General features: G+C 41.8%; 1 protein-coding gene and 1 long non-coding RNA gene across 2 annotated transcripts in view; one reads left to right on the top strand and one right to left on the bottom strand.

The window, feature by feature from the left end:
* The window catches only part of LOC308399930 (A-type voltage-gated potassium channel KCND2-like), a 103,834-nt gene extending 77,388 nt beyond the window's left edge, over positions 1-26,446 (top strand). The window contains exons 2-5 of the mRNA XM_080887359.1: positions 12,723-12,885; positions 17,555-17,650; positions 18,257-18,495; positions 21,984-26,446. Coding sequence (XP_080743485.1) covers positions 12,723-12,885; positions 17,555-17,650; positions 18,257-18,495; positions 21,984-22,170 — 685 coding nt within the window. The 3' untranslated portion in view covers positions 22,171-26,446. The remainder of the gene's footprint in view (positions 1-12,722; positions 12,886-17,554; positions 17,651-18,256; positions 18,496-21,983) is intronic.
* LOC308399934 lies at positions 9,477-10,237 on the bottom strand. Its single transcript, XR_013972274.1, has 2 exons — positions 9,882-10,237; positions 9,477-9,638 (listed from the first exon to the last, which is right to left on the bottom strand). It is a non-coding gene; the product is annotated as an uncharacterized lncRNA (long non-coding RNA).
* Positions 26,447-27,796: the final 1,350 nt, after the last annotated feature.

Here is a 27,796-nt window from a genome sequence, read left to right as displayed (position 1 = left end):
TGTGTTATAGAGGGTTAGAACCAAACTAAACACTGGTGCTGTATATTTACTGGGACAGATCATCTCATGTTGTTTCATCTGCTGGAGTAAAAAGTGAAAGTGTGATTGAATTAAACGGACTCGTGTAAGAGGAAAGTTTCTGGTTTTGACTAGTTGAAGTTTAATGAGACGTTTTGTTGACAAAGTGAAAAATGTTTCATCGTTTAATAAAAATATCAGCAACAATGCGGCCGTCGTTCTTCATCCAAACTCTGTGCTGATTGTGCCGTTAAATAAACACTCCATCATTTTGTCCCTAGTCCCAGGCGGTGGTGGTGTTAGAGTGAACTTCGATCAACAGAATGAGAGATGAAGGGTTCGGTGCTGCGCCCTCCTCCGTGTCAGCTGCTGCAGGACTCACAGTGCACTTAGTTCAGGTCAATAGATCAATGGATCAATAGAGCTCCACCTGTGATGTCATCGATTGTTCAGTGATCCCGCAGAGACGATCAGCAGGACCAATCAGAGGTTAAAGCTGAAGGCAGAGGCTCAGTGGGAGCTCATGGATTAGTTGTCTGTTATTATAAATGGCTGCACATCGGCACGTTGATGCATCTTTCTTCAGATTCACAGCTCCTCTGCGGTGATTGATAGTTTTTATTTTCACATCAATATCTGTTCTCGCACGCTGATGGCTTATCATTTTTAAGTTTTCCCTGAAAATACAGCACATTTTATTTAAGGAGGAGATCAATCTGAGCTGAACTGAACCTGTCTGCCAGTTTCTGCTCTCTCCTCTGTCAGGACTTTAAGCCTACAGCTAAAAACCAGAAGTGTTCTCAGAGCTGATCTTCCACCAGGGTGCTGGATTTTGCCACTTTAAAGAAACTAATCCACATCCAGCATCTTCATTTTCTCATCTCCCCACCAATAAGACAAACTGCACTGATCTTCAACTCCACTCGCCTCAGCAGAGGAATACTTACATCTGATTGGCTGGAAAAATATCAAAAGCAAAACATGAGCAGAGATAACTCACGGATGAAGACAAAAAAACACATGTGATGAAGACTCACACAGGGAGCACTAATGTTGTTTTTTTCACATAGTGCCTCCTGCAGGGTTAACTCTGAAAGTACAGTTTGTTCTTTATCATGTTGCTCCATGTTCTCTGCGGATCTGTTTAGACCAGGGGTCTCGAACTCCAGGCCTCGAGGGCCGGTGTCCTGCAGGTTTTAGATCTCACCCTGGGTCAACACACCTGAATCAAATGATCAGTTCATTACCAGGCCTCTGGAGAACTTCAAGACATGTTGAGGAGATAATTTAGCTATTTTAATCAGCTTTGTTGGAACAAGGACACATCTAAAACCTGCAGGACACCAGCTCTCGAGGCCTGGAGTTCGAGACCTCTGGTTTAGACCTTCCAGTCAGAGGAAGCTGGAGTCAGCATGGTTTGTGTGTTTGTGGTCTTTGTTTCATCTTCTTCTTTTTATAGAGAGCAATGGAAACACCCCAAAACATTCAGACCTTCTAATCATTTCGCTGGGAAAAAGGTTTCAGAGGCTCATTAAATTTTTTCCTGCAGACCTGAGCACCAATGAAAGGTTCACATTTTACAGAAATTTAAATGAACTAACAGCTTCTACCTTAAAACTACAGTTCGAGCTTTCGGTTAGTGATTGGTTGGGGGTTTTACGCCCCAGTTGCCTCTGAGTGAGGTCCTGCTGCCTGTGGCCTCTGCCCACAGAGGAAACAAATTCAGTCTGCTGTTGTGTCTCCGTGATAAATAATGCTGTCTTCTTCTTTATAAATGTTCCAAATCTTGCTGCTGCTTGTTCCAATGTAGATGTTCAAGATGCATAATCACTCAACCTGACGGAGGTCGAGAGCCTTACTGTGTCTGAGTGAGGCGAGAGTCTGTAATGAAGCAGAGCTTATCTCTCTGTAGGATGAGGGATTCATAATGTAGCAATGGACGAGGAGGAATCTCTTTAATGAGGTTCTGGAAGGCTGAAACAACTGTTGGACCAATGTTTTTATTGGCATGATTATGTCGATGTCTCTTCAGCAGTCACTTTCTCTATCTTGTTGTATGCTTTCCTGGACTGTCAGGAAGCGGGAAACTTAAAACCTGCAGGAACACGAAGATAAAATACAAAACTAAAATGAAGGATTAAAAAAATGACAAAAAATGTAAAATATTAATACAGAAAAAAATACTTTTGTTTGTTGGAGAAAAACTCCCGTACACAATTTTAGGCAACTGAATAAAGATAATTGTAATGAGACTGTAATCACGTGAGGATCCTGGAGGAGATAATGATTTCATTTTAAAAGGAGGTGCAGATTATTTCCTGTTGTTGATCAGTTCACTTATTAAGGTCTGAAAGCTTAAAAAAAGTAATGTTCTCGCCCAGCGTGTTCCATATCTAATCAGCGGATCATTACTGACAATTATGGCTCTTCAGGTAAACATCAGGATTTAATTCATTGTCGTCCATGTTTTTTTCTTTAATTATCTGATCATTCATGTAATTTCTACTCTCCTCTGTGCTTTGTGTCTGAAGGCTACAGTTAATTGAAGTTTCTCCTTCGTGTGGTTAAATGAGCGTGCTGCTTAAAGTCAGAGAGCTGCTAATGGCTGCTCTTTGAGTCGTCATTAGATCGAGGTCCGCAGCTGCTTTACACACACCAATTATTCCACATTATTAGAGAAGACCACAGAGAGAGGACTAACAGAAACAATCCTGGAGACAGACCGGATGACAAAACGGTGAATACCAAACATCAGACCCAAACAAACATGATAGGTGGACAGGACGTTTGATTCAAACAGTAATAAGATCGTTCAGCTGGTCCCCTGCATCCTTTTGAAGGATCTCGTGGTCTTTTTAACATCCAGTCTGGGCAGTTTGCTTCACAGAGCAACAAAAGCCAACAGCAAACCATCAACCAATCTCACAGCCGTCCCAATGGTAGCATCTGGAGCCATAGTGAAGTTATAGTGCAGAAAGAAACACGTTTTAAATGTCTGATTTTTGTGCTCCTCTAGAGATGCTTTAAGGTTTTAAGCTCTGAGCTAACCTTCTGACCTAAAATACAACCAAGAACCAGGTACAGCAGTAGTAGTTCCAGAAGCACTGGAACTACAGTGGAACCCCGACTTACAAAATTAATTTGTTCTCGAGGGTCTTTCGTAAGTCGAAAATTTTCGTAAGTCGAAGCACCCATCGCGCCTTCTGAGTGAACGATAGGCTATAGGCTAATTGCTAACTGCAACAACAATATGTCGTTCAAGTGGAACAGCGAAGCGCAAGTACGAAAGCCAAGGGGTTGTCACATGATTCGGAAGGCGTTGTGGGAATTGTGGTCATTGTGGGCTCAGCCAATCAGAGCCAGCGGATTTCGTTACACAGGCATTTTGCCGTAACACGGGCAGAAATATTGCCGTTAAGTGCCTTCGTAACTTGAATTTTTCGTTAAATGGGGTATTCGTAAGTCGGGGTTCCACTGTACTACACCTTGGGAAGTGATTTTCTGCGTAACACCAGCACCACGCACACCGGATCTCTAAAGAGACCAGTGCAGGTGATCTCTCTTATATATATATCATAAAGTCTAAGTTCAAATACTGGGATGGTCAAAAGCATGAATAATCAGCAGATGAATGGATGAATAACTTCAAATATTTAACTGTGGGTATTATCTCTCCGCTGTAACTGAACTGTAACTTAATACGATAAAGGGCCGACTCTAATCTTCTCTTGCATCTTTTTTTCACAAGATTCAGGTTTGAACACGTGTGACTAAACTTGGCATTGAGTAAAAAAAGTAGTAAAGGGGCGGCAATTAATTTAAATATGAACATGCATAATAGAGAAAATAAAGGTGTGGAGTACATCAGCAAAACTTCATCTTAAACATTTAAACATTTCATTTTAATTAACAGTTTAACTGTGATGGACTCCCTGTACCTTCATCCAACAGAGTGTCCCTGTCCTGGATGGTGTGGCGGAGCAGGTCCTTATTGACGCTGTTCTGATTCAGGTCAGCAGTCTGAGCTGTTTACAGGAGAATCTGTGTCAGTATTCAGATGTAAAGGGAACTCAGGCTGAGTCACTGCAGGCGAGCGTGAGCCTCAAGAGGAGCTGCTGCTGGTCAAAAGCAGCGTTTCAACAATGTGACAGAGACTGATGGACTCTGCCTGTGGATCTATTTTCAGGGCTTATTAATGCAAAACAGTGACAGCTGGGGAATACATTTGCATCCTCTCTGCCTTCTTCCGCTCTGCATTTGCTCATCCTCCTCGCTTCTTCCTCTGCTCTTCAGACTCCACAGCTGCCACCTAATTGGTGTTTGTGTGTGGATGAAATGTGAGCGGCTGAAATAAAAATCCATCTGAAACCACCGGATCGTTCTGATAATAAAGTAAATGAAGGAGACGGAAAGCCGAGGTCAGGTAAACGTGAAGGACAAACTGCTGTGTGCAAATTAAAACAGCAGCAGAAGAAGAAGAATGATGACGCTGAGGCTGGATGGGTTTCCAGTTGCAGATATGAGTGATGGAGGTGTGTGCCATCATCAGAGCTGAATGATGAGCATTTATTTACTGTAAGGTCCTCACTTCGAACTAACCACACACGTGTGTGTAGGTGTGTGTGTGTGTTGAAGAAGATGGATGTTGACCCTGACAGCTTCGATCTGTCACAGTGACGAGTTTAAAAATAGAGAGATGAATAAAAGTGTCTGCTGCGACCTTTAGCTTCTCTCTTCTTCGCTCTCTCTTTGTTTGGAGCCTGTTTTTCCTCCGCCTTCATCATCTTTCACTCCTCACTCCACAGAAAGCAGCTGCACAACCAACTGAGGAGGTTTTCAGTTGTTTTTGTGCTAGCATTAGTCAAAATGCATAAAAGAGCCTCAGAGGAGGAAAATATTTTCAGACTGAGGTCACATTAGCATGTTTCATCACAAGGTGATGTGAGCTGCTGGTGCAGATGGAGGGGAGAACAATTAAACAGATGAAAGTGATAAGGGGGAAAAATACTGTTAGAGTTAATTGTTAAATGTTGTCATTTTTGTACTTAAATTTGTAAACCTTGTCTTAACCTGAATGTTTAGAGATTTTTCTGTGCCTTCCCTACATCTAGCTGGGGGAGGCAATTAGCTATAGATAATGTTTAACTGCAGGCACATTCTATGTGAAGGTTCTGTTTTCTTATTTAGATGTTTTACTTCCTGCCCTTTATGGCCTCACCTGTGCTTGTGTATGGTGAGACTGTTAAAAAGTGGTTGAGCCATATACAGGGTTAGGGGAGATGACCCTTTGTGATCAGCAGGAAGTCACACAAAAACATCCACACACACTCACACATGCTCGCACATGCATACACAAACACTGAGTGTCTTAGTTCAAAGGGGTTTCACAATGGGTGTTTGTGAAACTGCGTGTCACAGAATAAAAGGCTGCAGGGGAGGCTGGTTTTTTGGAGTCATCTGAGACCGAGGGCAGAGGTACTGCCAAACGCTGTCCCCTTGCTAGCACGTTAAAACCGGTTGAGCTGTTTGTCTTGCTTTCTTCATGAGTGGTAAGTCTTTGAACCAGCAGGGCCTGCAAGGTGCAGACCCAACACATACAGTTATGTAAGTAACCAACGTGAAGGCGTCTCCTGATTGTAGACTTCACAATGATCCTACTGCTTAGAGAGAGACTTCCTGGTTAGATGCTGTGAGGTTGTTCTTTCCATTGTGTTGTGATACTCATGCTTGCAGAGAGCATCTCAGCTGATGTTCTTCTGACAGACCTGCTGTAAATCAAATCACATTAGAGTCAGACTCTGTGCGCTAAACATGAAGCTGCTGGTAATCCTGCTGAATCGGAGTGCTAATGCTGCAGGTGGACAGCCGAACAGTGAGCTGAACATCACTGCAGAGCTGCTTAAGGCTGAGCTGACAGTATGAGAATTCTCTGGAGGTTCATAACTGTTAGCCTGTCAGCTCAGACTCAGGGATCATGGGAACATGTGTGACTGTATTGAAGCCCAGAGGTCCAGGTTCGGGCTGGTCACAGTCCAGCGGTCCTGCCTTGGGTCGATCGGGTCCTGGTCTGTGTGGTTAGCATTACGGTGAAGAAGAATGTGCTGCTGTTAATAAAACCTGTTCAAAGCCTCCATCATGTCACCGCATTAATAACGCACACAGGCGCACAGAGAACGCTCATCCATAATGAAGCAGGCCTCTCATTAAGCCAGAAACATTTTACTCTGACATGAGCAGGAGTGTGTGTGTGGCCTGTTTGTCCTGTTAGTGGGAGAGCAGCAGCGAGGCGCCGTTTGTCCAGATAGCAGCATAAATAATTTAGACGTAGCGAGGCGAGAGCAACGTGAATTCACTTTATGAAACGTTAAACATGCTGCCAGCAGCCAGCGTGTTAAAGCTCTCTGCAGGACGCACACACATTTACTTCCTGCACACTAAACTACGTTTTCCAACATCACCTTCTCCCAGTGCAACCGCTCAGTGCCACATTTTAACTTTAGGGTCTACATGCAGGTCGAAAGACTGCCTTACTGCTGTAGAGTCTCATGGAGTCAGGAGGAACTCTAAGCTCTCCTGTGAAGGTGCAGGGGTCCATTTAAGATACGTACGAGCCCAACAAGTGTGAAGAAGTCAAAGCGAACCACAGATTAGAAAAGATCTCTCTGTTAAAGCAGAATCTGTAGCTCACAGTGTACAACACCTCTCAGTGTGATAACACACTAGCAGGAACACGTTTCCTCTCATGTGTGCAGCAGCTCAGGTCCAGACTGGGCCGCACCGGCGCCGTGACCTGAATCTGCAGCTCCTCTCGGGCCTCAGTGTGGTGATGGATCGTTGTTGTTCTGAAACTTTCAGTGTTTCATCTTCTGTTAAAAACTGGACTTCATTACTTAGAAACTGCTCCAGCTGTAGATTCAGGCTCTGCTAATGGCTCTGGGCTCCAGCTGTGAGAACTCCTCCTTGCCACCATTGAAGTGCAGCCATATTTTTCTGTCCGCTGTTTCTGCAGCAGAATCTGGGTCAGCCGGTCTGCGGGCAGATTCCTCCTAAGGGAGTTGTGTCTGGTTTCCTGGCTCGCCGTGCTGTGTGATCAACACTTTCTGCTATTGGTTTCATTATTTTACAACCTGCTGCAGATTCCCCCTCCAGGATGTTGATTAACTGATTGATTGGTTGTGGAAGCGTGGCTGATAGCGCTTCCACTGGATGGAGGGATTAATGGTAAACTCTGAGGAGCTCAAATCTGAAGATTTCAGTGGGTCTGACAAAGTGCTGACCGCAGCATCAATATCTGCTTTTTGTTATCACACACACACACACACACACACACACACACACACACACACACACACACACACACACACTCACAGACACGTGAAGGATGATGATGTGATGCAGTGTGATGGTATGTGATGAAGTTCACCTTCTCTCAGCAGCACACATGCTCTGAATGACATTTCACACTAAACTCCCATGAGCCTCGAGTGTTGCAGTGGGCAAGCTGCCAATCAGAGAAGTGAACCTGAATGCTTCATGTCTGCAGAAACTAATATCAACTCGAAGTCTTTCGTTTACATTGAAATAAAATTGGGATATGAGTCTGAGGGAACCTGCTCTGATCTACTCAAATTTATCATGTCGGGTGCTCTGTGCGACTTTAGTCAGAAGATTTTTATTGTTACTGAATGAACCGATTCTAACTTAACCTAAACAAACAGGCCTCCTTGACTCCTTCAGGAGCTGTCAGTGGCTCATGGACTGATTTCTGCTTTCTCTGTGAAGGACTTGGACATCCTAACCCTCCCTGCACCTCCTGCTCTCTCCCCTCACAGCTCGAGACTGTCACAAAATGATAAAGTCAAGAATAAGATGAGAAAAAAAATATAATCGTCCTGTAGATCATCAAATGATATTCCATCATTTTATCATGACCTTCATCGTGATGAGCCTGATGATCGTAATCATTCAGAGACAGGCGGGAAACAGTTTGTGTTGAATCATTAAAGTGTAAGTGCATCAAACTGACTCTCCTCACTGAGCATGCTCCATCATTAAAGCCATCATCTTTATTCATCACTAAAGCCGTTTCATCAGGATCATTATCAAACCCTCAGCGCTCGGCTCTCACACTGTCTGAAGAGATTATGGTGCTTTTACTCCGAAGGAGCAGACGAGATCCTCTCAGAGCTCTGGGTTACTGAGAGATCAGCAAAGTAAAACCGCCGAAGAAGAGAGTGAGTTTGGGAAAGCTCTCAAAGACTTTGCTGTTGATGCAGAAGGAGGTTGATGGAGCAGATATTTTATTGCCTGATTTTCTTGAATTTACCTCTCTACTAAAGTTGAGCTGAGGGTGTTTCCTCCAAATTAAAATATTAATGACGAATGACAGGATGAATGTTGGTGTTCAGCCTACAAATCCTGCTCAACTCTCACTTTCCTTTCAGCTTAGCCGTAAGGATCTCCAACCACCCAGACTCTGAGCATTTGCACTGTTCATATTTGTGACCTCAGTGTGCATCTGAAAGCATATCGATCACGTGGGGAGTCCGGCCATCAGAGGAAACATGGTCATCCACACAGTACCTCAAAGCTGAGGCAGTGACATCACATTAAAGACGCTCAACAGTCAAAACCTTCAGACATCCTGCAGGTTCATGTGCGCATCAGCAACAAAGTTTGATATAAAGTATTTCAGTAGGTTTATGTGGTTTTCTACCATAATAATAATTGTTAATATAACACTCAGAGACCGTCAGTGCTTAAACGTTTTGTCCTTGTTCTCATTGTTTTTAAAAATTTGGTTCAAAAACAGTGCAATATTCCTATTTGTGGAAAAAATATTTGTGCTGCAATGAACCAGTGAACTAAAGGTGGGTGCTGTATCTTATTATCCTCAGCTGATGTCAGTTACTCCACTGAGGTCAAAGTCATTACTGGCGGAACACCTACTAACACCCATATTTGATCAAACACACAAGTTTGTGTGTGTGTGTTTGCTATAAAGAGGTGAATACACAGCAGAGTCAACACACACACCCTCCTTGATGAAGGACGTAGTCACATGACTGACACAACCATACACAGCCACACACACACACCTGTACTCTGAGTGTGTTTCTAATTGGGTGAAACACACTGAGACAAGGTCGCGGCCTCTGATTGGCTGCCTGTGAGACGCGGTGGCTCGAGCTTTGAAGGTTTGCAGGAGGAGACGAGGCGATCCGTCACTGACTCAAACTTCACCTTGAGCGAAACATGAAACTCGACAGGAAGACAAAGAGGACAGAAGTTTACAGAAGTGACTTCCTCTTGGAACCCGAAGAATGGAACCTGAACCGCTTGATGTGGATCATGTTTATGAGGGTGATATTAATCAGTGCTGCATTTTTTTTTTTTTTTAAATGACATCAGAAACAGCAGTATGCGACATTACGTGATGGCAGAGCTTCAGTTCATCCTTTGTCATTTTTTTTTTTTTTTTTTTTTTTTTTTTTAAATAAATAGGACAGGGGGAATGAATGAGAGAAAGAGGGGGAGAGAAAGAAAGAAAACCAAAGGGGAGAAGAGACGGTGAGAAGGGGGGGGAAGAGAGAGAAAAAAAAAAAGAACTCCTGGGTCACCTGTATGGAGAAAAAAAAAAACAAGCAAAAAAAACAAACAGAGGAGACAGCAAACAACAAAGAGCAACATAATAATAGAGAAAACAAAGCACCATCACAATAAACTAGCTAGTCATAGATATCAATATTTACTAAATAATAAACGATATTGTGCAGCACGCAAGATAGACAGCGCACAGTGTGCTTTGAGGTAGCAGCCAAGAAAGCTTTAGTCCGCGTCTGTGAATACCCGTGTGTGCATACCTGTGTGGATCAGCATGCTTGCATTCCAAAGGTTTCTCCATGTAATGATCTGCTAGGGAGTGTGGGGGGGCCACAGCCCCGTCCTCCAGGGTGTGAAGCGGGTATGGAGGAGATCAAAACTCCAGACATCCAGAGGCCCCCAGAACACAAGAGACCATGGAAGACCAACAGAGGGGCAGCCGCGCCACTGTTCCAGTAAGAGCTGAGGAGAGTCCCAGATGAGGGCTCGCCCAGCAGCCGCGGAGCAGAAGTCAGGGGGAGTTGCAGTGACGCGCCCGTGAGCTCCGCCGGCCCCCAGCTGTGCCTGAGTGACCGAGCCCCAGGCCGACAGGCCGGGGGCACCCCACCTCCAAAGGGGCCCGAGCGAGCCCCAGGCCCCAGGCCCCGACAAGCGGCCGCCAAGGAGTGAGCCGGTGTGTACCCGGACGCCCACCCCCAGACACAAAGAACCACCAACACACCGACACCTGGCTCGAGCTTTGAAGGTTTGCAGGAGGAGACGAGGCGATCCGTCACTGACTCAAACTTCACCTTGAGCGAAACATGAAACTCGACAGGAAGACAAAGAGGACAGAAGTTTACAGAAGTGACTTCCTCTTGGAACCCGAAGAATGGAACCTGAACCGCTTGATGTGGATCATGTTTATGAGGGTGATATTAATCAGTGCTGCATTTAGCAGCTGACATTTAGTCAGCAGCTGACACACCAGTTGTCGATATCTGAACTGCTTGGTTTATATCTTCATGCTGATATTTTGAAGTCTGAGTATTTGTTAGTCTGATTAATGTTTTCTCCACTCCAGACTTCAAATGAGTTTTTTCTGAAGGTCTTTACAGACCAGGTATTAGTTTGAAATATTTTAGGATTCCACATCCAGCCACTCACACTTTGGGGTATGTTTTTTTTTTTTCTTCTGAACCAAGCTGGACTTTTCAGATTTTTCACATGCAAATAAACAGATCTGACCAATCAGAACACTGCATTTGGCAACTAGTGCGCTGTAGCTCAAAATGCAGCACTGAATATACAACAATATGGAAATGATAAAGTAATCCTGTTTAACGTCAGACCAAAGGAGACCCAGATTTCTCTGCCTCCTCTGATGTGGTCCCAGTATTTTTTAGTTTTTATTATGTTGTTTTTATCGCTACTGTAGATGATTATACAAAAGCCGTGCCATCTTCCTTTGATTGTTGTCTACAGATCAGTTTGAGCTAGAAAAAATATCATTTCCACATGTGAAAATATTTGTTTTATATCTTACATTTTGAGATTTCTGTTGGTGTAAACTTAATCAGAGCGACCGATTTATTACTGAAAGCAATGATAATAGAAACTAAACATCTCCTTTGAAAAATCAGTAATTAGAAACCGAACAGTTACTGACATGTTCTGAGTGTTTTTGAGCCTCAGGGTGAATAAAGCTCATGACTTTAGCCTGATGGATACACTCTCCTCTGTCCTAGCGTCTGAGCACTGAGCATGCTGGGAATGCCGCTGCTGTCTTACTGTTTGAAAGTGGGGCAGAATTATTTGGGTGTTTTAAAGTTTTGATGAATGTGTTGACGTGTGGTGGTGGTGGTAATGCAGAGCTTTAGCGCCTCCACGTGGATGCTGACTGAACTGCAGTTTCATTCATGAAACTGAAGGTAAAACGCTGCATCAGCTCCATTTTCTGCAGAGTCTTTGAAAAAGCTGCATTTAGTTTAGTCATTGAGTATCTGTCACACCAAACCGACTGATCATAAATGAAGAGGAAACTGTTGAGTGTGGTGTTCAGCTTACAGGAAAACAGATGTTTAACAACAGCTCGATGATCACACAGGATTACTGATTCCGTCTGACTGTTTGAGAGCTTCACCTTAAACCTAGCTCTTACCATTGTAGTCAAACAGCTCAATCTCTGTCTTTCTGATCATCAGACTTGTGTTTGGTTTGTTCAGGTGGGCAGCTTCAAATTTCAGTCAAGCTTGAAGGTGTCAGTTTTGGATCAGGGTCTTCTTTCTTTATCACCACCTCTCAGTCCTCTCAGCTGTATTCAACCCTGGACCTTCTTACTGTAAGGGGACAGAGCTAGCAGTTCACTGCTACACCACCTGGAGTCAGAACCAAAGGAGTCAAGCTAGTTTATAAAGTGGGTCCACATCAGAAATGCTCCAACTTCAGTCACAGACTGTTCTGTCTGCTCTTTATGATCTGTGTTGTAACAGCACATATCAGGCAACATTTTATTCTCACTTGAATCACAGTAATGCAAACATTTTGTGAAATAATCGTTGCACTGCATGAAGACCAAAGATCTTAACACCATCTACCATCATGTTCGCTTCTTTACAAAGAAAAGAGACCCAGCATGCTTTTCCTTTTGTATGACATCACAGAGATGTTTGGGAAAATGACCTATCAGAGGCTGAAATACATCAACAGAGGTGCACTCATTTCACTGTAGCTTATGCTCAGCATAGGTCATGATTGTCTCCTCCAGTATAAATGACTCAAAACACAGTGTATATACTGTGTCCCAGTCTTTCATTTACAATCAGGTTAACTTTGGTATCTTCATCATAAACACACTGAAGTTCTTCTTCTTTACACCTTTACAGGAATAAGCTTCATAGTGTGTCTGTGGGATCTTTGGTGTATTCAAATTTATTTGTCTTCAGGTTTTTCTAAGTGGGCGAAATCTGAAGAATCCATGATGCTCCACGTTGCTGTGCGAAAGAACAAAAACCCAGATATACCTGCTGTTGTTCAGACCCTCTGAAAATGGCAAATCTCAGTTTACACAAACTGCTGCTGACCTCACAGCCGGGCTGACCTCTGACTCTCTGCTCTCTTAGATATGGTGACATGGTGCCAAAGACCATTATGGGGAAGATCTTTGGTTCCATCTGCTCTTTGAGTGGCGTGTTGGTCATCGCTCTGCCGGTCCCCGTCATCGTGTCCAACTTCAGCCGAATCTACCACCAGAGCCAGCGAGCCGAGAAGAGAAGAGCGCAAAAGGTGAGGACTCCATATTATCCATTCATCCATCCACTGACACAAACTGTCTTCAGAGTGTAATGGGAGGACAGCAGTGACCTGGGATTTAGATGCAGGACATCAGTGTTTTTATGAAGAACTTTTTGTTTCTAATGAGTTTAAAACTTTAACAGAAATTAACAGAATGTGAAGAAATAGTTATGACGTTATGTTCATTAATCAGTGCGGGCAGCTCTCAAGTAATCCCACACTGAACCACACGACTGTGCTGTGACTCTGGAAGCCTCCAGCCTGCCCTGAGGCACGCTAACATTATTGTTATATTAGTGTTAGATGAACATCTGTACAGACATGATGTTCCTGGAATACATACCTGATTAATTTTAGCAGTTGAAAGCGCTCAGACTGCAGCTTTAAAAACTAACACAGAAACTTTAGAAGTCTGCAGTCATTTCAGATCTACAGACCAGAATGTAATGCTGGTCATCACACTGAACCTTTCTGGTAAGACGCTGCCACCGTGTGGTGAACGTATTCGTTGCATATTTGCAGAGGTGTTTACAGAGAGCAACTGTGGATGTGGGTGTGTTTACAGCTGTGAGTGTTCAGAGAGAAATCCAGAGTATCTCTGAGAGGAAGCAGGGCACTTCTGAAGTAAGAGGGCCGGCTGCTGCAGAAGGTCACTCACACATCAGTGTGGTGACAGTAGTTTGTTCTAATTTTGAAATCTGAGTTTGTGCACAACCCACAGGAGAAAAGAGAGGAAGACACAGAGAGCAGGAAGCTGTCCAGGCTTTACTTCCTCCCAGCATCAACAAATGAGTTTTCTGGTTGTGCTGGAGACCTTTGTTTACCCCACTGGGAGTCAGAGAGAAACACCATGTTGGAAAGTTACAGAGAAGCAGCTGAATCATGTTTCTGTCTGCAGCCTGAAGCCTGCAGAAGATCTCTGAAGAATAAATATTATCAGATTCATACAACACATCTTCTACTGAGCAAAGCTTTTATGTTCTCTCATGCACATCATCAGTCACTCAGCTTCTGTCTGCAGAAACCATCAGCATCACATACATGAACTTATTATCTGTGCAAATTAGAGTTGATGCTTCAAACTGAACCTGAAGAAACTTTGGGAAAGCTCATTTTACACCTACATATTCACACCACTTGTGCTCACTTACCTTTAACCGGTAAATAAAACACCCTTGGCTCAATTTATGTTGGGATAATCTGTCAGAGATCATGAAAATCCTGCTGACCACATCAGTGTCAGCTGTGAGGATGCAGTTCAAATTTGACATTTACACAAAGTTTGGATAGATTTTGATTGATTGGGAAATGAGTGGCTGCAGACACCCTGACGTTCTTCCACAGATTCTTGAAGGATTTAAAGACACTTGTTGCTGCACAGATGTGTCATCTAAATGGAGGTGATGCTCAAAGTGTTCATCCAAATTTTTAAAGGTTCACACAGCTCACGGAGCTCAGCTGGCTGCTCACCGGGTCATATTGCCCTTTGGTGGTGTTCTTCTCCAATACAGCGTTCCCCACCCCCGAGTGTGAAATTGATGGTTTTCAGGGCTTTATCGGTAACTCAGTTTTCCTGCATCTTTTCCCGCTTTGTAGTTGTGTCTAATTTTTGAAAGAAATATTTAAGAGTTACCATAGCTACCAGAGAGCATTAAGGGGCAGAGAGGAGGATATTACTCTCAATGTTGTTGTCGCATTTCAGGAGGACGCTGCTAATAAAGTTACACAATTACACAGTGAATTCGCGTTTATTATGATATTTACAAAATACCACAGTTTTTGTCTTGGTTTTTTCCATTTTATTTTGTTGTTCTTATCCGCGACACCTTAAAGGTCGGTCCGTGAAAATATTGTCTGACATTAAACCGCTCCGTGGCACAAAAAATGTTGGGGACCGCTGTCAATCTGAAAATCATGTTATCCGGATAAATTAATATGATTATTCTTCCCCAAACCCACAAACCTAATTTAGTGTTGGTGTCTGTCTTGCAGTTTCTGTGTAATAGTTCCTGAGACTGACATTAATCAGGATTACATTACAATGTAAACATGGACAAACCAGGCCAAGAGGCAAGTGATCAGTCAAGTGATCTTGCATTTAGCCAGTAGGGGTGCTATTTTTGTAACTTACGTTGAAGCTTGCCACACGCCTTTTTCACTTTTTGCTGTTTATGTGCACTGCTTCATCAGCTGCTCATCACACAAGCCAACACTTTGTTTGCAAGCAGAAGTTATTAAAAAGGACAGCTTGTGTCCAGATATTGACATCTTTGATATTTTGATATTTTCTTCACTGAAGTGACTTTCTGAATGCAGAAGATATGATTTGCTCACATTAGTTACCTTGTTAGTTTGGTTCTGGGTGTTTTGTTGGATTATCAGACTCAGTTTTCGTGGACGTCAAAGGCTGAGATAAACATGAGCAGATGAAGGACGGCAGCAAATGGGATCTGAATCTTTGCAGCTTCTGTTTTCATGTTCACATCTAATCCTCCTGCAAGTTTGTTTTAGTGACCATGGTGGTGAGCCTGTGTTTGTGTTCCCACTTACAGTTGATCGCTCACAAACCTATGTGTGTTCACAAACAAAAAACCAGGCTTGCTAGAATTCGAGCAGTGAAGAGTGGAGGCGCTAACGCTTATTTGCAGTACAAACGCAGCCGGCTGATTATTGACCCTGAGGAGGTGGTAACCGTGGACATGCAGTGGTGGTGCTGTTGTTTGTTCTCTTGGTTTCTCATCTTTTCTGTCTCATATCCAGCTGTGAGGAGCATGCTGAGGGCTGCTTTCATTGTGCTTTCATCTGTGTGTGTGTGTGTGCGCTTCAGCAGTGACATGTTTTTGGATCAATGTAATGATAAAGCTGTGCTCTCATTTCAAAACTCCAGCCTTTTACATTAGTTTCTCTTTACCTGCCAAACAAGAGCGCTGAAGGTTCAGGTGGTTCCAGCTCCCAGATACCTGACAAACAGCAAACTCTGATGGACCCTTTCTTCTTCGCTGTTAAAGTGATCCATCTCTAAGTTCACAGCTCAGCACAGATATGGTAGAAGACCTGACTGACTATGGCTACATCCTGATATCCCCACAACATGTCCACAAGACTCTGGAGGGTCTAGAATCTAAAGCGGAGTAACATAGGCAGATACACCGTGACTCTTTGCAAAGCAAAAACCTACATTTCTTTGGTTTATTTTTGTGATCAATGAGGCCAAATTACAAGCAAAATTCAGATGACAGAAGCATCATTTTCTTTGTGAGGTTTTATACAGCACCACATATCAGTAGAATTAAAATAAAAAATAAAGATAAGAATCTAAGTCCAAGGACATTAAAACTGTACTTCAGTGAAGTACATAAGTAACTCTGCTGAGTTACATCTCACTGGTTCCATCCCTGCTGTTGGAATATAAGAGGGCTCTAGGCCATTGGCAGTGGTGGGAGGGGAACAAGCTATAACCTTCTAATTCCTCAAAACTCCAAACTTCCTCAACACAAGCAGAAAGTGACAGCCTTGTTACTTACCCTACATTTACCCTGCAAAGTCTGGACTTTCTCTGTAAAACAGTCTCATATCAGCACTAAATAGAGTAAAGGTAATATGATCTTTGGCTTTAGACCGGATGTTTGGAGATCATTTCTGATCCAGTGTCTGGACAGAGTTTGCTCTTCTTTTTTAAATGAAAGTGTTTTATTGTGAATTTAGCCTGTGTTAGCTGGTCCTCATCTGGTCCTTGCTCATGTGTTTAGCTGACTGAAATGTTGATGCTGAAGTGTCCATGATGAATTCATCTTCATCCTGTTTCTATCACTGTCTGTCTGTAGCCTGTCTGTAGTGTTCTGTCTTTTCACATCCTTCTTAGCTTTGCTCACAGTCTGAAAAACAAAATACCCGTCAGTCACTAACTAACTCACATGTGCATGATCTGATCCTTTGCTGTGTGGGGGTGCCTTACCTGACCAACAGGAAGTTCTCTACACCTCCACCTCTCAGTGTCTCTCCTACTCTCTGCTCTGTCTTCTTCCTCTTTTGTTTTGTTCCTTTGACTTGAGCCCTACCATGCAGCTCTGCTGTTATGAGATGATTACCTGCGCGATTCATGACATCATCAGTAATAGTGTTGGACTTCATTGACTTGTGGAGGAATGAAATTGGGCTGAACTGCATGTCAATCGCCCAGCCAATCCGCATGCAACTGGGCAGAGTCAATGTAAAGCAAAACTTTGGAATGAAGTCTTGTTAATATTTCAAAAGCTGTGTTGCTTCTGCCCAGCATAGGGGCTCATGATTTTGACTCTTCCTTTGGCAGCAGCTGAGCTTCTGAGCTCCACGTGATTGGTTACTCTTCTGCCCACCTGGGTCACATTCAGTCTGAACTCCAGAGTTATACAAGCTCTGGAGGCTCTCTTGGGTTAAATGAGGCTGGAGTCAAACCACAGAAGTAAAACAAAAGCTGCTGAATGGCTGCTGTTGGTAGCCTTGGTTTGATCCAGTGAGTGATCCATCATTTTCACACTAACTTGAGAACAGGAAGGAATTGTGGCTAAGATGGAAATGCTGAGGTTTGGCAGATTTTGGTGGAAATATTAGCCTTGCTCAGGTGTTTCTCTGTAAATGATGGGGTCGCTGAGGTCATGTGTTTTGTGTTTATGTCTTGAAGGCATCCAAAGAAGCAGGACAGGCGCTGGTGTGTAAGGCCAACCCTAACTTCGAGGTGCATCATCATCATCTCTTGAACTGCCTGGAAAAGACCACGGTGAGGAGGCAGGCGCACACACACACACACACACACACACACACACACACACACACACACACACACACTTTATTTGACCAACTGATTAACAGTTTACTCCTTTACATGTTTTCCCAGATTTTATAGATTTAACACATTAAAAAAATTCTCAATAACTTCAAAGAGCCTAAATTGAATCTAAATCATTATATTTTTAATTAATGAGAATGACTATCATTTACCTTACCTGGAGATTAATTTTTTTCCAATTTTTCAGCAGTAAACAAAAAATATTCAGTTTGATTGTTTACTGTTTGAATTTGGACATCTATCTAGTTCAGGGGTGCCCAATCCCGGTCCTCGAGAGCTACTATCCTGCAGCTTTTAGATGCATCCCTACTCCAACACAGCTGAATCAAATGGTTTGATCTCTTCAGCATGCCATCATGTTTGGCAAAGGCCTGATAACAAGCCATTCATTTGATTCAGGTGTGTGGGAACAAGGATGCATCTAAAAGCTGCAGGACGGTAGCTCTCGAGGACCGGGATTGGGCACCCCTGATCTAGTTCATAGCAGATTCTCCTTTACCTGCCATCCTGTAAAACTGCAGCTTTGCTTTTTCTCAGAATCACGAGTTTGTAGATGAGAAGACGTATGAGGCGACCTGCAAGGATGTTACACTGCTGAAGCAGGTTTCTTGCTCTTCCTCCATCTCATCCTCTTCAACTCATGGCCTAAGCTCCTGCTGTGGCCGCAGGAAGAGGAAGACCTTCAACGTCCCAAACTCCAACATGTCTGTGGGTCTGCAGGGCAGTCTCCAGGAGCTGAGCACCATCCAGATCAGGGAGCGACCACTAACCAACAGGTATGTTAGACAGCACTGCAACTCTGTTTTTTACAGTCATACGGTTACATCCAGCATTTACATCTCTTTGTTTACTTCTAGTCATATTTGATCTCCATAAAGAAATAAAATCACCCAGAAGACACGACTGTGAAAATTGCAGGGGGTCCTACTGACTTTAAGGATATTCCAGAAGGTTACAAAGGTTCTTCTGAAGGGTCTTAAGTTCCTGATGAGCTTCCAGTATCTACGTGGACTTTGCAAAAGTCATTAAGAAAAAAAGAAAAATTCTTAAGAACATTTACAGCGCATGATCCTTGAAGAAAGCTCTACCAGGAGCTACCAGAGATTTCACAAGCCCTTTAACCTGATCGGCTCCGGGTACCGGGGGCAAAAGGAACGAGTTCACGTATAATTGGTTATAACACGGGGTCAGAAATATAAGTCCTGACGTGTGATATCCACAGAAACCTCTGAATCTCAGCTAAACTCTCATATAAACCATTTCTACAACCACCAAACACAACTAAAACAAGCCATGATTAAAAGAGCAGCTAGGTAAATGCCAAATGTCCGCTAAACAAACAAAACCAGAGATTCTTCAGATTCATGTAACTATAACACCATGTAACACCAAGTTTCACCACACTCTGACCAAAATTCACTGAATGAGCCGCAAAAGAAGACCACAAAAACGCATAGCGGCGCAAATGCGCTAAGACAGAAATTGGCTTACCGTCCCGATTTCCTCCGTTACTTTCACCAGTAGCTGGTAGCCTCATGTTTATCAGCAGTTTCCACGGCTAACTAGCCAGATCAGAGCCATTTTCTGTCAACAACCTCCATTTTAGACCCACCTACAGACACGTGACTAGACAGACGCCACATGCAGTAAATTTGGGACCACGTGGGGTTTGGCCTTGTAACTTCTGAGTGGTTGAAGTAACGTGAGTGTGGCATCATTACTGTGATCCTATTGGCTCAAACAATTAAAAAGAGGTGTCAATTATGCAAATTGGCCAAAAGAAACCAAAGTTACAGCCCCATCAGAGTTTAAAGGGCCAGAGACGCTCCATGCCCACGGCAGAAAAGCGCCATTGCCATGTAAATGTGTGGTTAAAAAAATATTCAAAAACACGCATTTTTAGGCCTGTTAATAAAATTAAATAATTTCTGCTCTTTAATACCTACAAAATTCAACTAACATAGTGTCCAATGTGTGCCAAAATTGGACATTTTTGTACAATGTCTAGATATTTATGTATTGACAGTGCTGTAATTTTTCACTTTTTCACTTTTCTTTTTTTTTTTCTTTTTTTTTTGTGTGTCCCGTTTGGATCTTTAGCCATCAGAATTGTTGTCTTAAGGCCAAGAAAGATGCCAAGCGGATTTATTTTACCAAGTGGATCATCATGGCCTTGCCATATTGGTCCATTTGATTGACCTTTATTTTAATTATGAATTTATTTTATTTTCAGTTGCTACAAACGGGACAGACATGACTGGGGGATAGGACAGGGAGAAAGAATGAAAGAGAGGGAGAGAGAGAAAACCAAAGGGGAGAAGAGACGGTGAGAAGGGGGGGAAGAAAGAAAAAAAACAAACAAACACCTGGGTCATCTGTATGGAGAAAAAAAACAGAAGAGAAAGCAAACAACAAAGAGCAACATAATAAAAAAACAGCACCATCACAATAAACTAGCTAGCAGTAGATAACAGTAGATATTAAATAATAAACGATATTGTGCAGCACGCAAGATAGACAGCGCACAATGTGCTTTAAGGCAGCAGCCAAGAAAGCTTTAGTCCGCGTCTGTGAACACCCGTGTGTACACCTGTGTGGATCAGCATGCTTGTATTCCATTTCACTGTTTCACTTTAGAAACATAAATCTTTGCACATATGATGTTTATATGTTGGTTACTGAATTTCTGGAATGAAATATGAACGGAGTCACATTTTAAAATGGTTATATGCTACAAAATAAATAAAAAAAATTCGGTGAGGATAAAATCTACTTACATTTTCTGTGTTCCAGTCTCAGTAACTTTGACACAGTAATATCTGCTGCAATATTTACACCTCTGATGAAATTTTGATACCAAGATTGTATACACAGAGTTTGTAATTGCAGAGAAATACTCAATTGTTGGCATTTTATTTTTGAACAGGAAACTCAGAAAACCCTTTGGGGTCCATCAGGTTAAAGGAAAAAAAACAGACACTCTTGCAAAGGTTCTAGATGTATGGAAGTGGATTTAATTGGAGATAAAGCATCGGAATTTCAGGAGCAGGACCACGCCTCCAAACACGCTCCTTCGGATTCTTATCTATATATGTTCCCCCAGTTCTACAAGCTGTTCATTCTCTATTTTTATGCTTAAGGACAACAGATGGAAATTAGCCCTTGGCTATAATCTGGTATGTTTACATTCATGTAATTTTTTTTTTACATTTATGTTCATTAACATGCACTGTCCTAAATAAATAAATAAATAAATTTACATGCCCCAGCCTCCTCCCTCCCCTTTTATATTCTTTAACTTCACTTCTATTTAGTACATGGGGACCCGCTAGGCCTGGAAGCCGCCGTCCCCTTCGAGGCCTTCCCCAAACCGCAACTCAATTCACGTCCAAGCCATTCACCTTTATCTACTAAAACACTGTCACACCTAAAATAAGGACGTGGGCTCAGCTAGTGACATTATTTTTAGAGGATTTGATCCTGCTAGAGATACCAAAAGTACTTTTAGAAAAGGTCATTTTAGTTAAATGTTTTTATAGATTTTAAAGTGGTCTTTATGCAAGTTTCAGGATTCCAAGTATTAGAGGTTGAGTTTATTTTGGAAATTTTGGTGCGTTTGAGGAGTTTTCAGGAATGAGGGCATTTTAGAGCTGTCAGTACAGGCATGTGAGCTATCTTTACTGGAAGCATTGGATGATGTAGAGGAGGCTCTATCCTTTCTTTTAGAGCTTCTGGAATTAGGTTTACATGATCTGCACTTTTACACAAAGGTCGTGTTCATCAATCAATCTGAGTAAAACTTCAAGTATTAAAATTCAGTACTGACAAATCCAAACCTTTTTGTATACCTCAGTTGTAAAATTAGTATAAATGACTTAAAATTGGTGCAGAAAAAAAGAACTGAGCAAGAGATGTAATTCTTTAACCTTGATTTAGATAAAAAAAAAAAAAATAATTCAGATGATAAAATATAATTTGAATTTTAATGTAAAATCATTTACATTTACATTCTTATAAACCCAAATTTTCTTCACAACAGAACATAAAAAACATATTAAATGTTTAAACTGAGACTGAGAAGCATGGGATGGGCCAACATAGGAGTGGAGAAGTCAGCAGTACTAAAAGGGAACTGAGATGAATTGATGTGTTTACAACTGAAACACATGACAGGAAGTTGAACTAAAGTCCATTTGAACTGCTCAAAATTCACCTTTGCTTGTGAAGACTAAGTACTAAGTATCTCTCCTTTGCCTCTCTCTAGTCGTTCCAGTCGATCCAGTCTCAATGCCAAATTTGAGGAGACGGTTCCTTTAAACTGTGACCAACCCTACATCACCTCCGCTATCATCAGCATGCCCACGCCACCTGGCACCACCCCTGAAGGTGATGAATCTACCAGCTCCACTGACTACTCCCAGGCCAACATTGTGCGGGTGTCTGCACTTTAGGCCCCAAAAAGACCCTCCCACACTACCACCCACTGCGCTGGAAGACGGCAGGCGTTGGCGGTCTACAGCTTGAACCACACCAGACTCAGAGTAGGCTTTGGTAGCTGCATCATGTGTCCACAATGGAAGTGATGGGTTAGCTTAAATGCTTCAGACCTGCCGTGGAGAAGCAGGTCTACAGGTCACACTAAAACTGACTCTGATTTGGACTGTAGTTGTTTATTGTTCTCTCTTTTTCTTCTGGGAGGATTTTTCCGCTGGCAAAATAGCAGCCGCCTGACTGAAGGTGGATCTCTGCTTCTTGCTGAGAGGACATCACCACCACCAACGTATCTTTGTCCTGAATGGTGGCTTAGCGAGCCAGCACTAAGACACCATTGGATCATTCTGAAATATGTTTAGCACAGAGACTGGCAGCTGGGGTCAACGCTTCACATTCATTATATGTTGAATCCTCTTAGTCAGTTACTAGTCCATTTAGCTGAATTTGACTGTCTGGAGGTGGACTTTAGAGCCAGAAGCTTAATCTGAGCTAACCAGACTTGTGTTTTAATCAAGCTTTAACCTTTTAAATTACCTGCATTACTTTCATATTAGGTCTACCGTACTCCTTTGAAAGATAATGTAGAAAATACATAAAGCATCAGACACAGCGTTTAGTTTAGGCTCAGAGGTCCTCAGCTGATTTGAACTTTATCTCCAATCACTGGAATTCAGTTAGCTGGGCTTGCAGTCTTTGTGCTAAGTTAGACTAAACCTGTCCCAGTAGAAACCAGGATGAGACGGATGGTGACGGAGGGTTTATCATCACACTGTCACACTTCTGAACCTGACAGACCCTCTGTGTTTGTAGAAAATGTTCTGAGGACATGTTGAAGGTTGGGACTCGCCATTTGTTTTGCAGTCTTCTGAGTCTCTTTTATAAGTACATATTTGTCCTGGGTGGAGGCTGTTTGTCGCTAAAGACTTCAGCGTTTGTCCTATCATGGGTGGGACAGCAGATATTTACAGCCTGCACCCAGTGATGAAATATATCATGTAATGCATTATTATTATTATTACTGTTATTATTATTATTATTATTATTATTATTATTTTCACGTTATTTTCTTTCAGTCATCATATTTTTTGTTATTATTATTTATTAGTGTTGGTGAATGGGAAAGTTTATCTTGAGGTGTACGTGCTACAACAGGGAAATTATCTTCTTTTTTTTTAATTTCATTTCATGGATTTTATTTGTTCGATTTTTAATTATCTTTTTATTCTTGTTTTCATTTTTTGAAATAATGATATATTTCCTTTTACCCCACATCAGTAGTTTGTGATCTGCTGGCTACAGCCCTGAACATGTGTTAGCCACAGACAGTGGGCGGGGCTTTTCTTCTGAAAAGATGTGAACGATTTATATTTGCAGCTGTCATGAAGAAGAAGAGGATGAGGAAAACAGTGAGCATGCTCAGTATCTGTGCGTTCCTGTCCACGGACCCGTGTGTTTCCATGTAAGCCAGGACGCTCCTCTGCATGCACATCTGGCTGGTGGTGTGAGCAGTTCGGGTTCTAGTACTTATTCTGTAAATATGAGTTTTCTAGCTGACCTTTCTGACTGCCTTCCTCTCTGCTGTACAGAAACACCAAACCGCCATCGTGCAAATGTTGATGTCAATTTGTGATAAGAGAATCTTTCTGTTGTTGCACTGGGTCTGGCAGTGATGTGTATTGTAAATCTTGCAGACTGATTTGATGCACTTGTTGCCTGATGTTTTTTTTCTCATTGTTCACCTGAGTGTTGGGTTAGGTGACGGGAAACAGATTTACAGCTCTGACTCTGAGCTGACAGCTGGAACCACAGTTTAAACAGAAAATGGGCAAACCACCAGTTACCCACAAAAACAACCACAACAGCAAAAAAAGTGCTTTTTTTTTTTGCTGTTGGTGTTTCCATCAACAACCTCTGTTTTACTTTTTGGTTAAAGATTTTAACAAATATTATTTATCTAAAGTACAAATTAACAGATCCCATTGTTTGATGTAAAAATGACCAAAAAAGGGATTTTGTAGTATGGAAAGAAGAGCAATGAGTATAAAATCCAGTGTTAGCTGCCTGTGTAGCTTTCACATGCTTATCTCACAGAGACACGTGAAATGATCGAGCTTCTTCAACTCAGCCAAGTAAATTTGTTGCCTGAATCACATTAAATGGAGACTGAAGTAAAAAATTCAACCAAACATCCAGAAGTAATCTATGATCAGTCTTTTGGTCTCCCTCTTCTGAGTGCGGGCATGGTCACACTGACAGCCTGAAAGCTGCATTTCCTGAAATGTCCAGCAGGCAGCAGTGAGTCAGTACCCACAGACTCGCATGTTAAAACTTTACAGCAGAAATAAACATGTTTACAGCCTGATACGCAAACTGTTTGTCTCTGTATATATTTCCCCCTTCATTATACCTGTATGTGGGGAAAATGTTTTTATAACTTACCTGATTAAAAACTGTATTAAACAGGTGAGTTATAGACTGTATAATTAGGGGTGTGGTCTCTCTCACTGACATGCAGATGGCCACACACATGTATACTAGGTTTCACCTCAGCTAACTGGAGTCCCTGAACTGGACCTCTGGACAGTGTTTGTGCTGTTGGAGCCTTTTGGAGCATTTTTAATGACATCTTGTGATGAATAACAGGGCTTCTATGAGGTTACTGTACTAACAGACGGTCCAGGAAGGTGGAGCTCCAGTTCTGGTGAAATTCTAGGATTTTATTTGGAATGTTCTGAGAACTACTTAACAGGTATCCGTGTCTGTGTAATGCTCCTCTACTGTCTGTGGATGCAGACTTATCATTAGTTGATAACTTAGAACCAACATAGTAGCCAAATACAATCACTTCTGGAACCAAAAAACAACAACAACATGACAGCAGCTAAAATGCTAACATGATATGTCAGTCCACTGATGGATGATCTCATACTTTCATGGCAGTCTTTGGGTTTTCTTGTATCGTCACATCAGCAACATCAAAGCTCACATGTGCTGTCAACATAGTTGCAACATCTTTAAGCTTTTAGAAAATTATTTTCACATGTTTCTGTGAGGTGAAGTTGGATTAAGTTTATTTCTCAAAAATGCTGAATCAATAAGAAAAAAAAGGGAGAATAAGAAAACATTTCCTGTCTTATGGAATATTTTTAGAGCACTCCAGATTTTTTTATTTGTCTGTCTCTGTCAATAATAATTTATTGTTATTATCTACTCCAAAAACCTTCAATGTGTGGTTTTAAAGGTTTAAAAAGGGTTTAGGGTTCATTTCATTAATGAGTTCTTAGGTTCAGAGTGGTGTTGATGCTGTCTGCTGGGACCCTGATGAATGTTGAATATCTGCTTGTAGATTTTGGTATACAAAAAAAGTTCTTTGAATCTGTGTGACTCATCATGATGTGCCGTACACACCAAGTCTTAAAGCCTCATCATTGCAGAGGTGAAACACCATCAGTTTGTTCCCGTTTTGATACAAAGAAAACAATTTTCTTACGAAACAAACTGAAACCTCTCATTCTTCTTTGGGGAAATATTTCTCTCTCTGGCTGAATTTTAGGGATGTGTTGAAATGTTGGATTTTTCATTTCTACGCCATGTATGGAATAAAAAAATATATGGAAGTAAGAGCACAGAAGACAACATTTTTCTCTTGCCCCAGAAGTAAAGAGCAGCTGGTATTGGGTTCTTACTGTCAAAGCTTGACTTGTTTGACTCATCAGAATGAGGATCCAAATGGCCAACCCTGCTTGCAGCACCTTTACAACTTCAGTCATCCATGTCTGCGCAAGTTTAATGTGACTTATGCAAGTGACTTCTCTATGCTTTCCTTTGTTTTGTAAGGACAACCTCTGCTTTGTATTTAGGGTGCAGGGGACGGGCTGAGGGGGAAAGGATGAACATATTTTTGAGGAATTTATTATTATAAGTGTTAATAGTGCACATGTGTTGTAATTGTTCTGTAATTTCTTATTTTTAAAATTATTTCCATGAGAGTTTGTAGTGTTGTATGTTCAATTAACATCCCATGATATTTTTCTAAAGTCGTTAGAACATGCATGCATTTGGAGCAGAGATGAAGTGATAAAAGAAAGTGTAAAAATTAGAGACATTTATGACAACTATCACTTTTGTTTGTTACAGCTTGTGTTCATCGAAGATAATATCTAAAAGAAAAAGAAGCTCATGGTTTTAGTCCGGTGCCGTGTCTGAGTAAACAGAATAAAAACATTGTCCTATTCAAACACTTCCCAGAGTTTGTACGTCTCTTTTCAGAGGTGGGATTGAGAGATCGAAGTCACCCAAGCTCTCATTATTAAAGAACTTGACATTCAGCCTGTTATGATTAAAGTGATACAGAGTGCTACCTTGATGTGTCTGTGCTAATAGTAAAGCTTTTTTAGGTGACACTTTATAATACAACTCGAAACTAAGGGCAAAAGTACCCTGTAATTACATGTAATTTCAACATATTTTTATCTGAAATTTAGAGGAAACAATGAAAAAATTTACACTAAGTAATTTCACATACTTTGTAATTACCTGGTAATTATCCAGAAGAACATACAATATTTACCCTTTTAACACTGTACCTTGTGCGTTCCAAGGTTGGGCCATTTTATGAAGTCATTTAACATTGCCTTACTTCCTGATATTTTACAGGGAATGAAATGCAGACTTTATTTAAAATAATTTTAAATATTATCTAATTAATTTTAAGTACTGTGCAATTCCATGGTAATTTTCTAGAAAAAAAAAATTCCATGTATTTTTCAGGGTATTTTTCATGATAATGATAGACCCAAGTTTATTTTTTATCTGTTTTTCCTTCACAGACAATGTTCACCAGAAACCATTCAAACTTACTGCCACCTATGCGGACCAAGCTCTTGCAATGCTTGTAGCCCTGATACGGGCTACCACAGCAATCGGCTAGAAACCAAAACAATCACAAGGTTTTCAGTGCAGATTTTCAGTGTCTTCCAGTAGTTGTATAAGGATGGCATACCTGGCTGCTTGGGACAATCTGCCAGGGGAAAACTAATGGCCTATGCTACCTTTGGCTACACTGGCTACAGGGGCCTGGCTAGCTATGTGTTTTTCAAGGGTGCGAAGCCGAGGGTCTAATTCAATGATTTTGGCCTCCAGAGCTGCAAACAAGCTACATTTATTACACGTATAATTACTGCTAAAGGAGGCCAAGGAGTAAGTAAACATCTGACACAATACGATGGAAAGTGCTGGAGGGCCAGGTAAAGAGGCCGTGCTGCTAGCGAGTCGGCTACAAACTAAGCAAGCTGGCAAATCCCTAAAGGCAGTGCATGAAAATAACCAATGATCTTCTTATGGCAGCTGACTCCAATTTACTTTCCATTCTTATTCTCCTCAATCTGAGTGCTGCTTTCGACACTATCTCTTACTCCATTGTCCTTAGTAGGTTAATCTCCATTGGTCTCTCTCATACTCCACTAGCCTGGTTTAAATCATACTTATCTGATCGCAAAGTATTATTATTCGACTTAAATCCTTTACTTTTAAACCCTTTCCTGGGGCCCATTGTTTTCATTATCTACCTTCTTTGTGTGGACA

This window comes from Rhamphochromis sp. 'chilingali' (assembly GCF_963969265.1).
Source record: "Rhamphochromis sp. 'chilingali' genome assembly, chromosome: 7".
Taxonomy (NCBI): domain Eukaryota; kingdom Metazoa; phylum Chordata; class Actinopteri; order Cichliformes; family Cichlidae; genus Rhamphochromis; species Rhamphochromis sp. 'chilingali'.
Note: the sequence above shows the minus strand (reverse complement) of the source record. Positions and strands in the feature narration are given on the sequence as shown.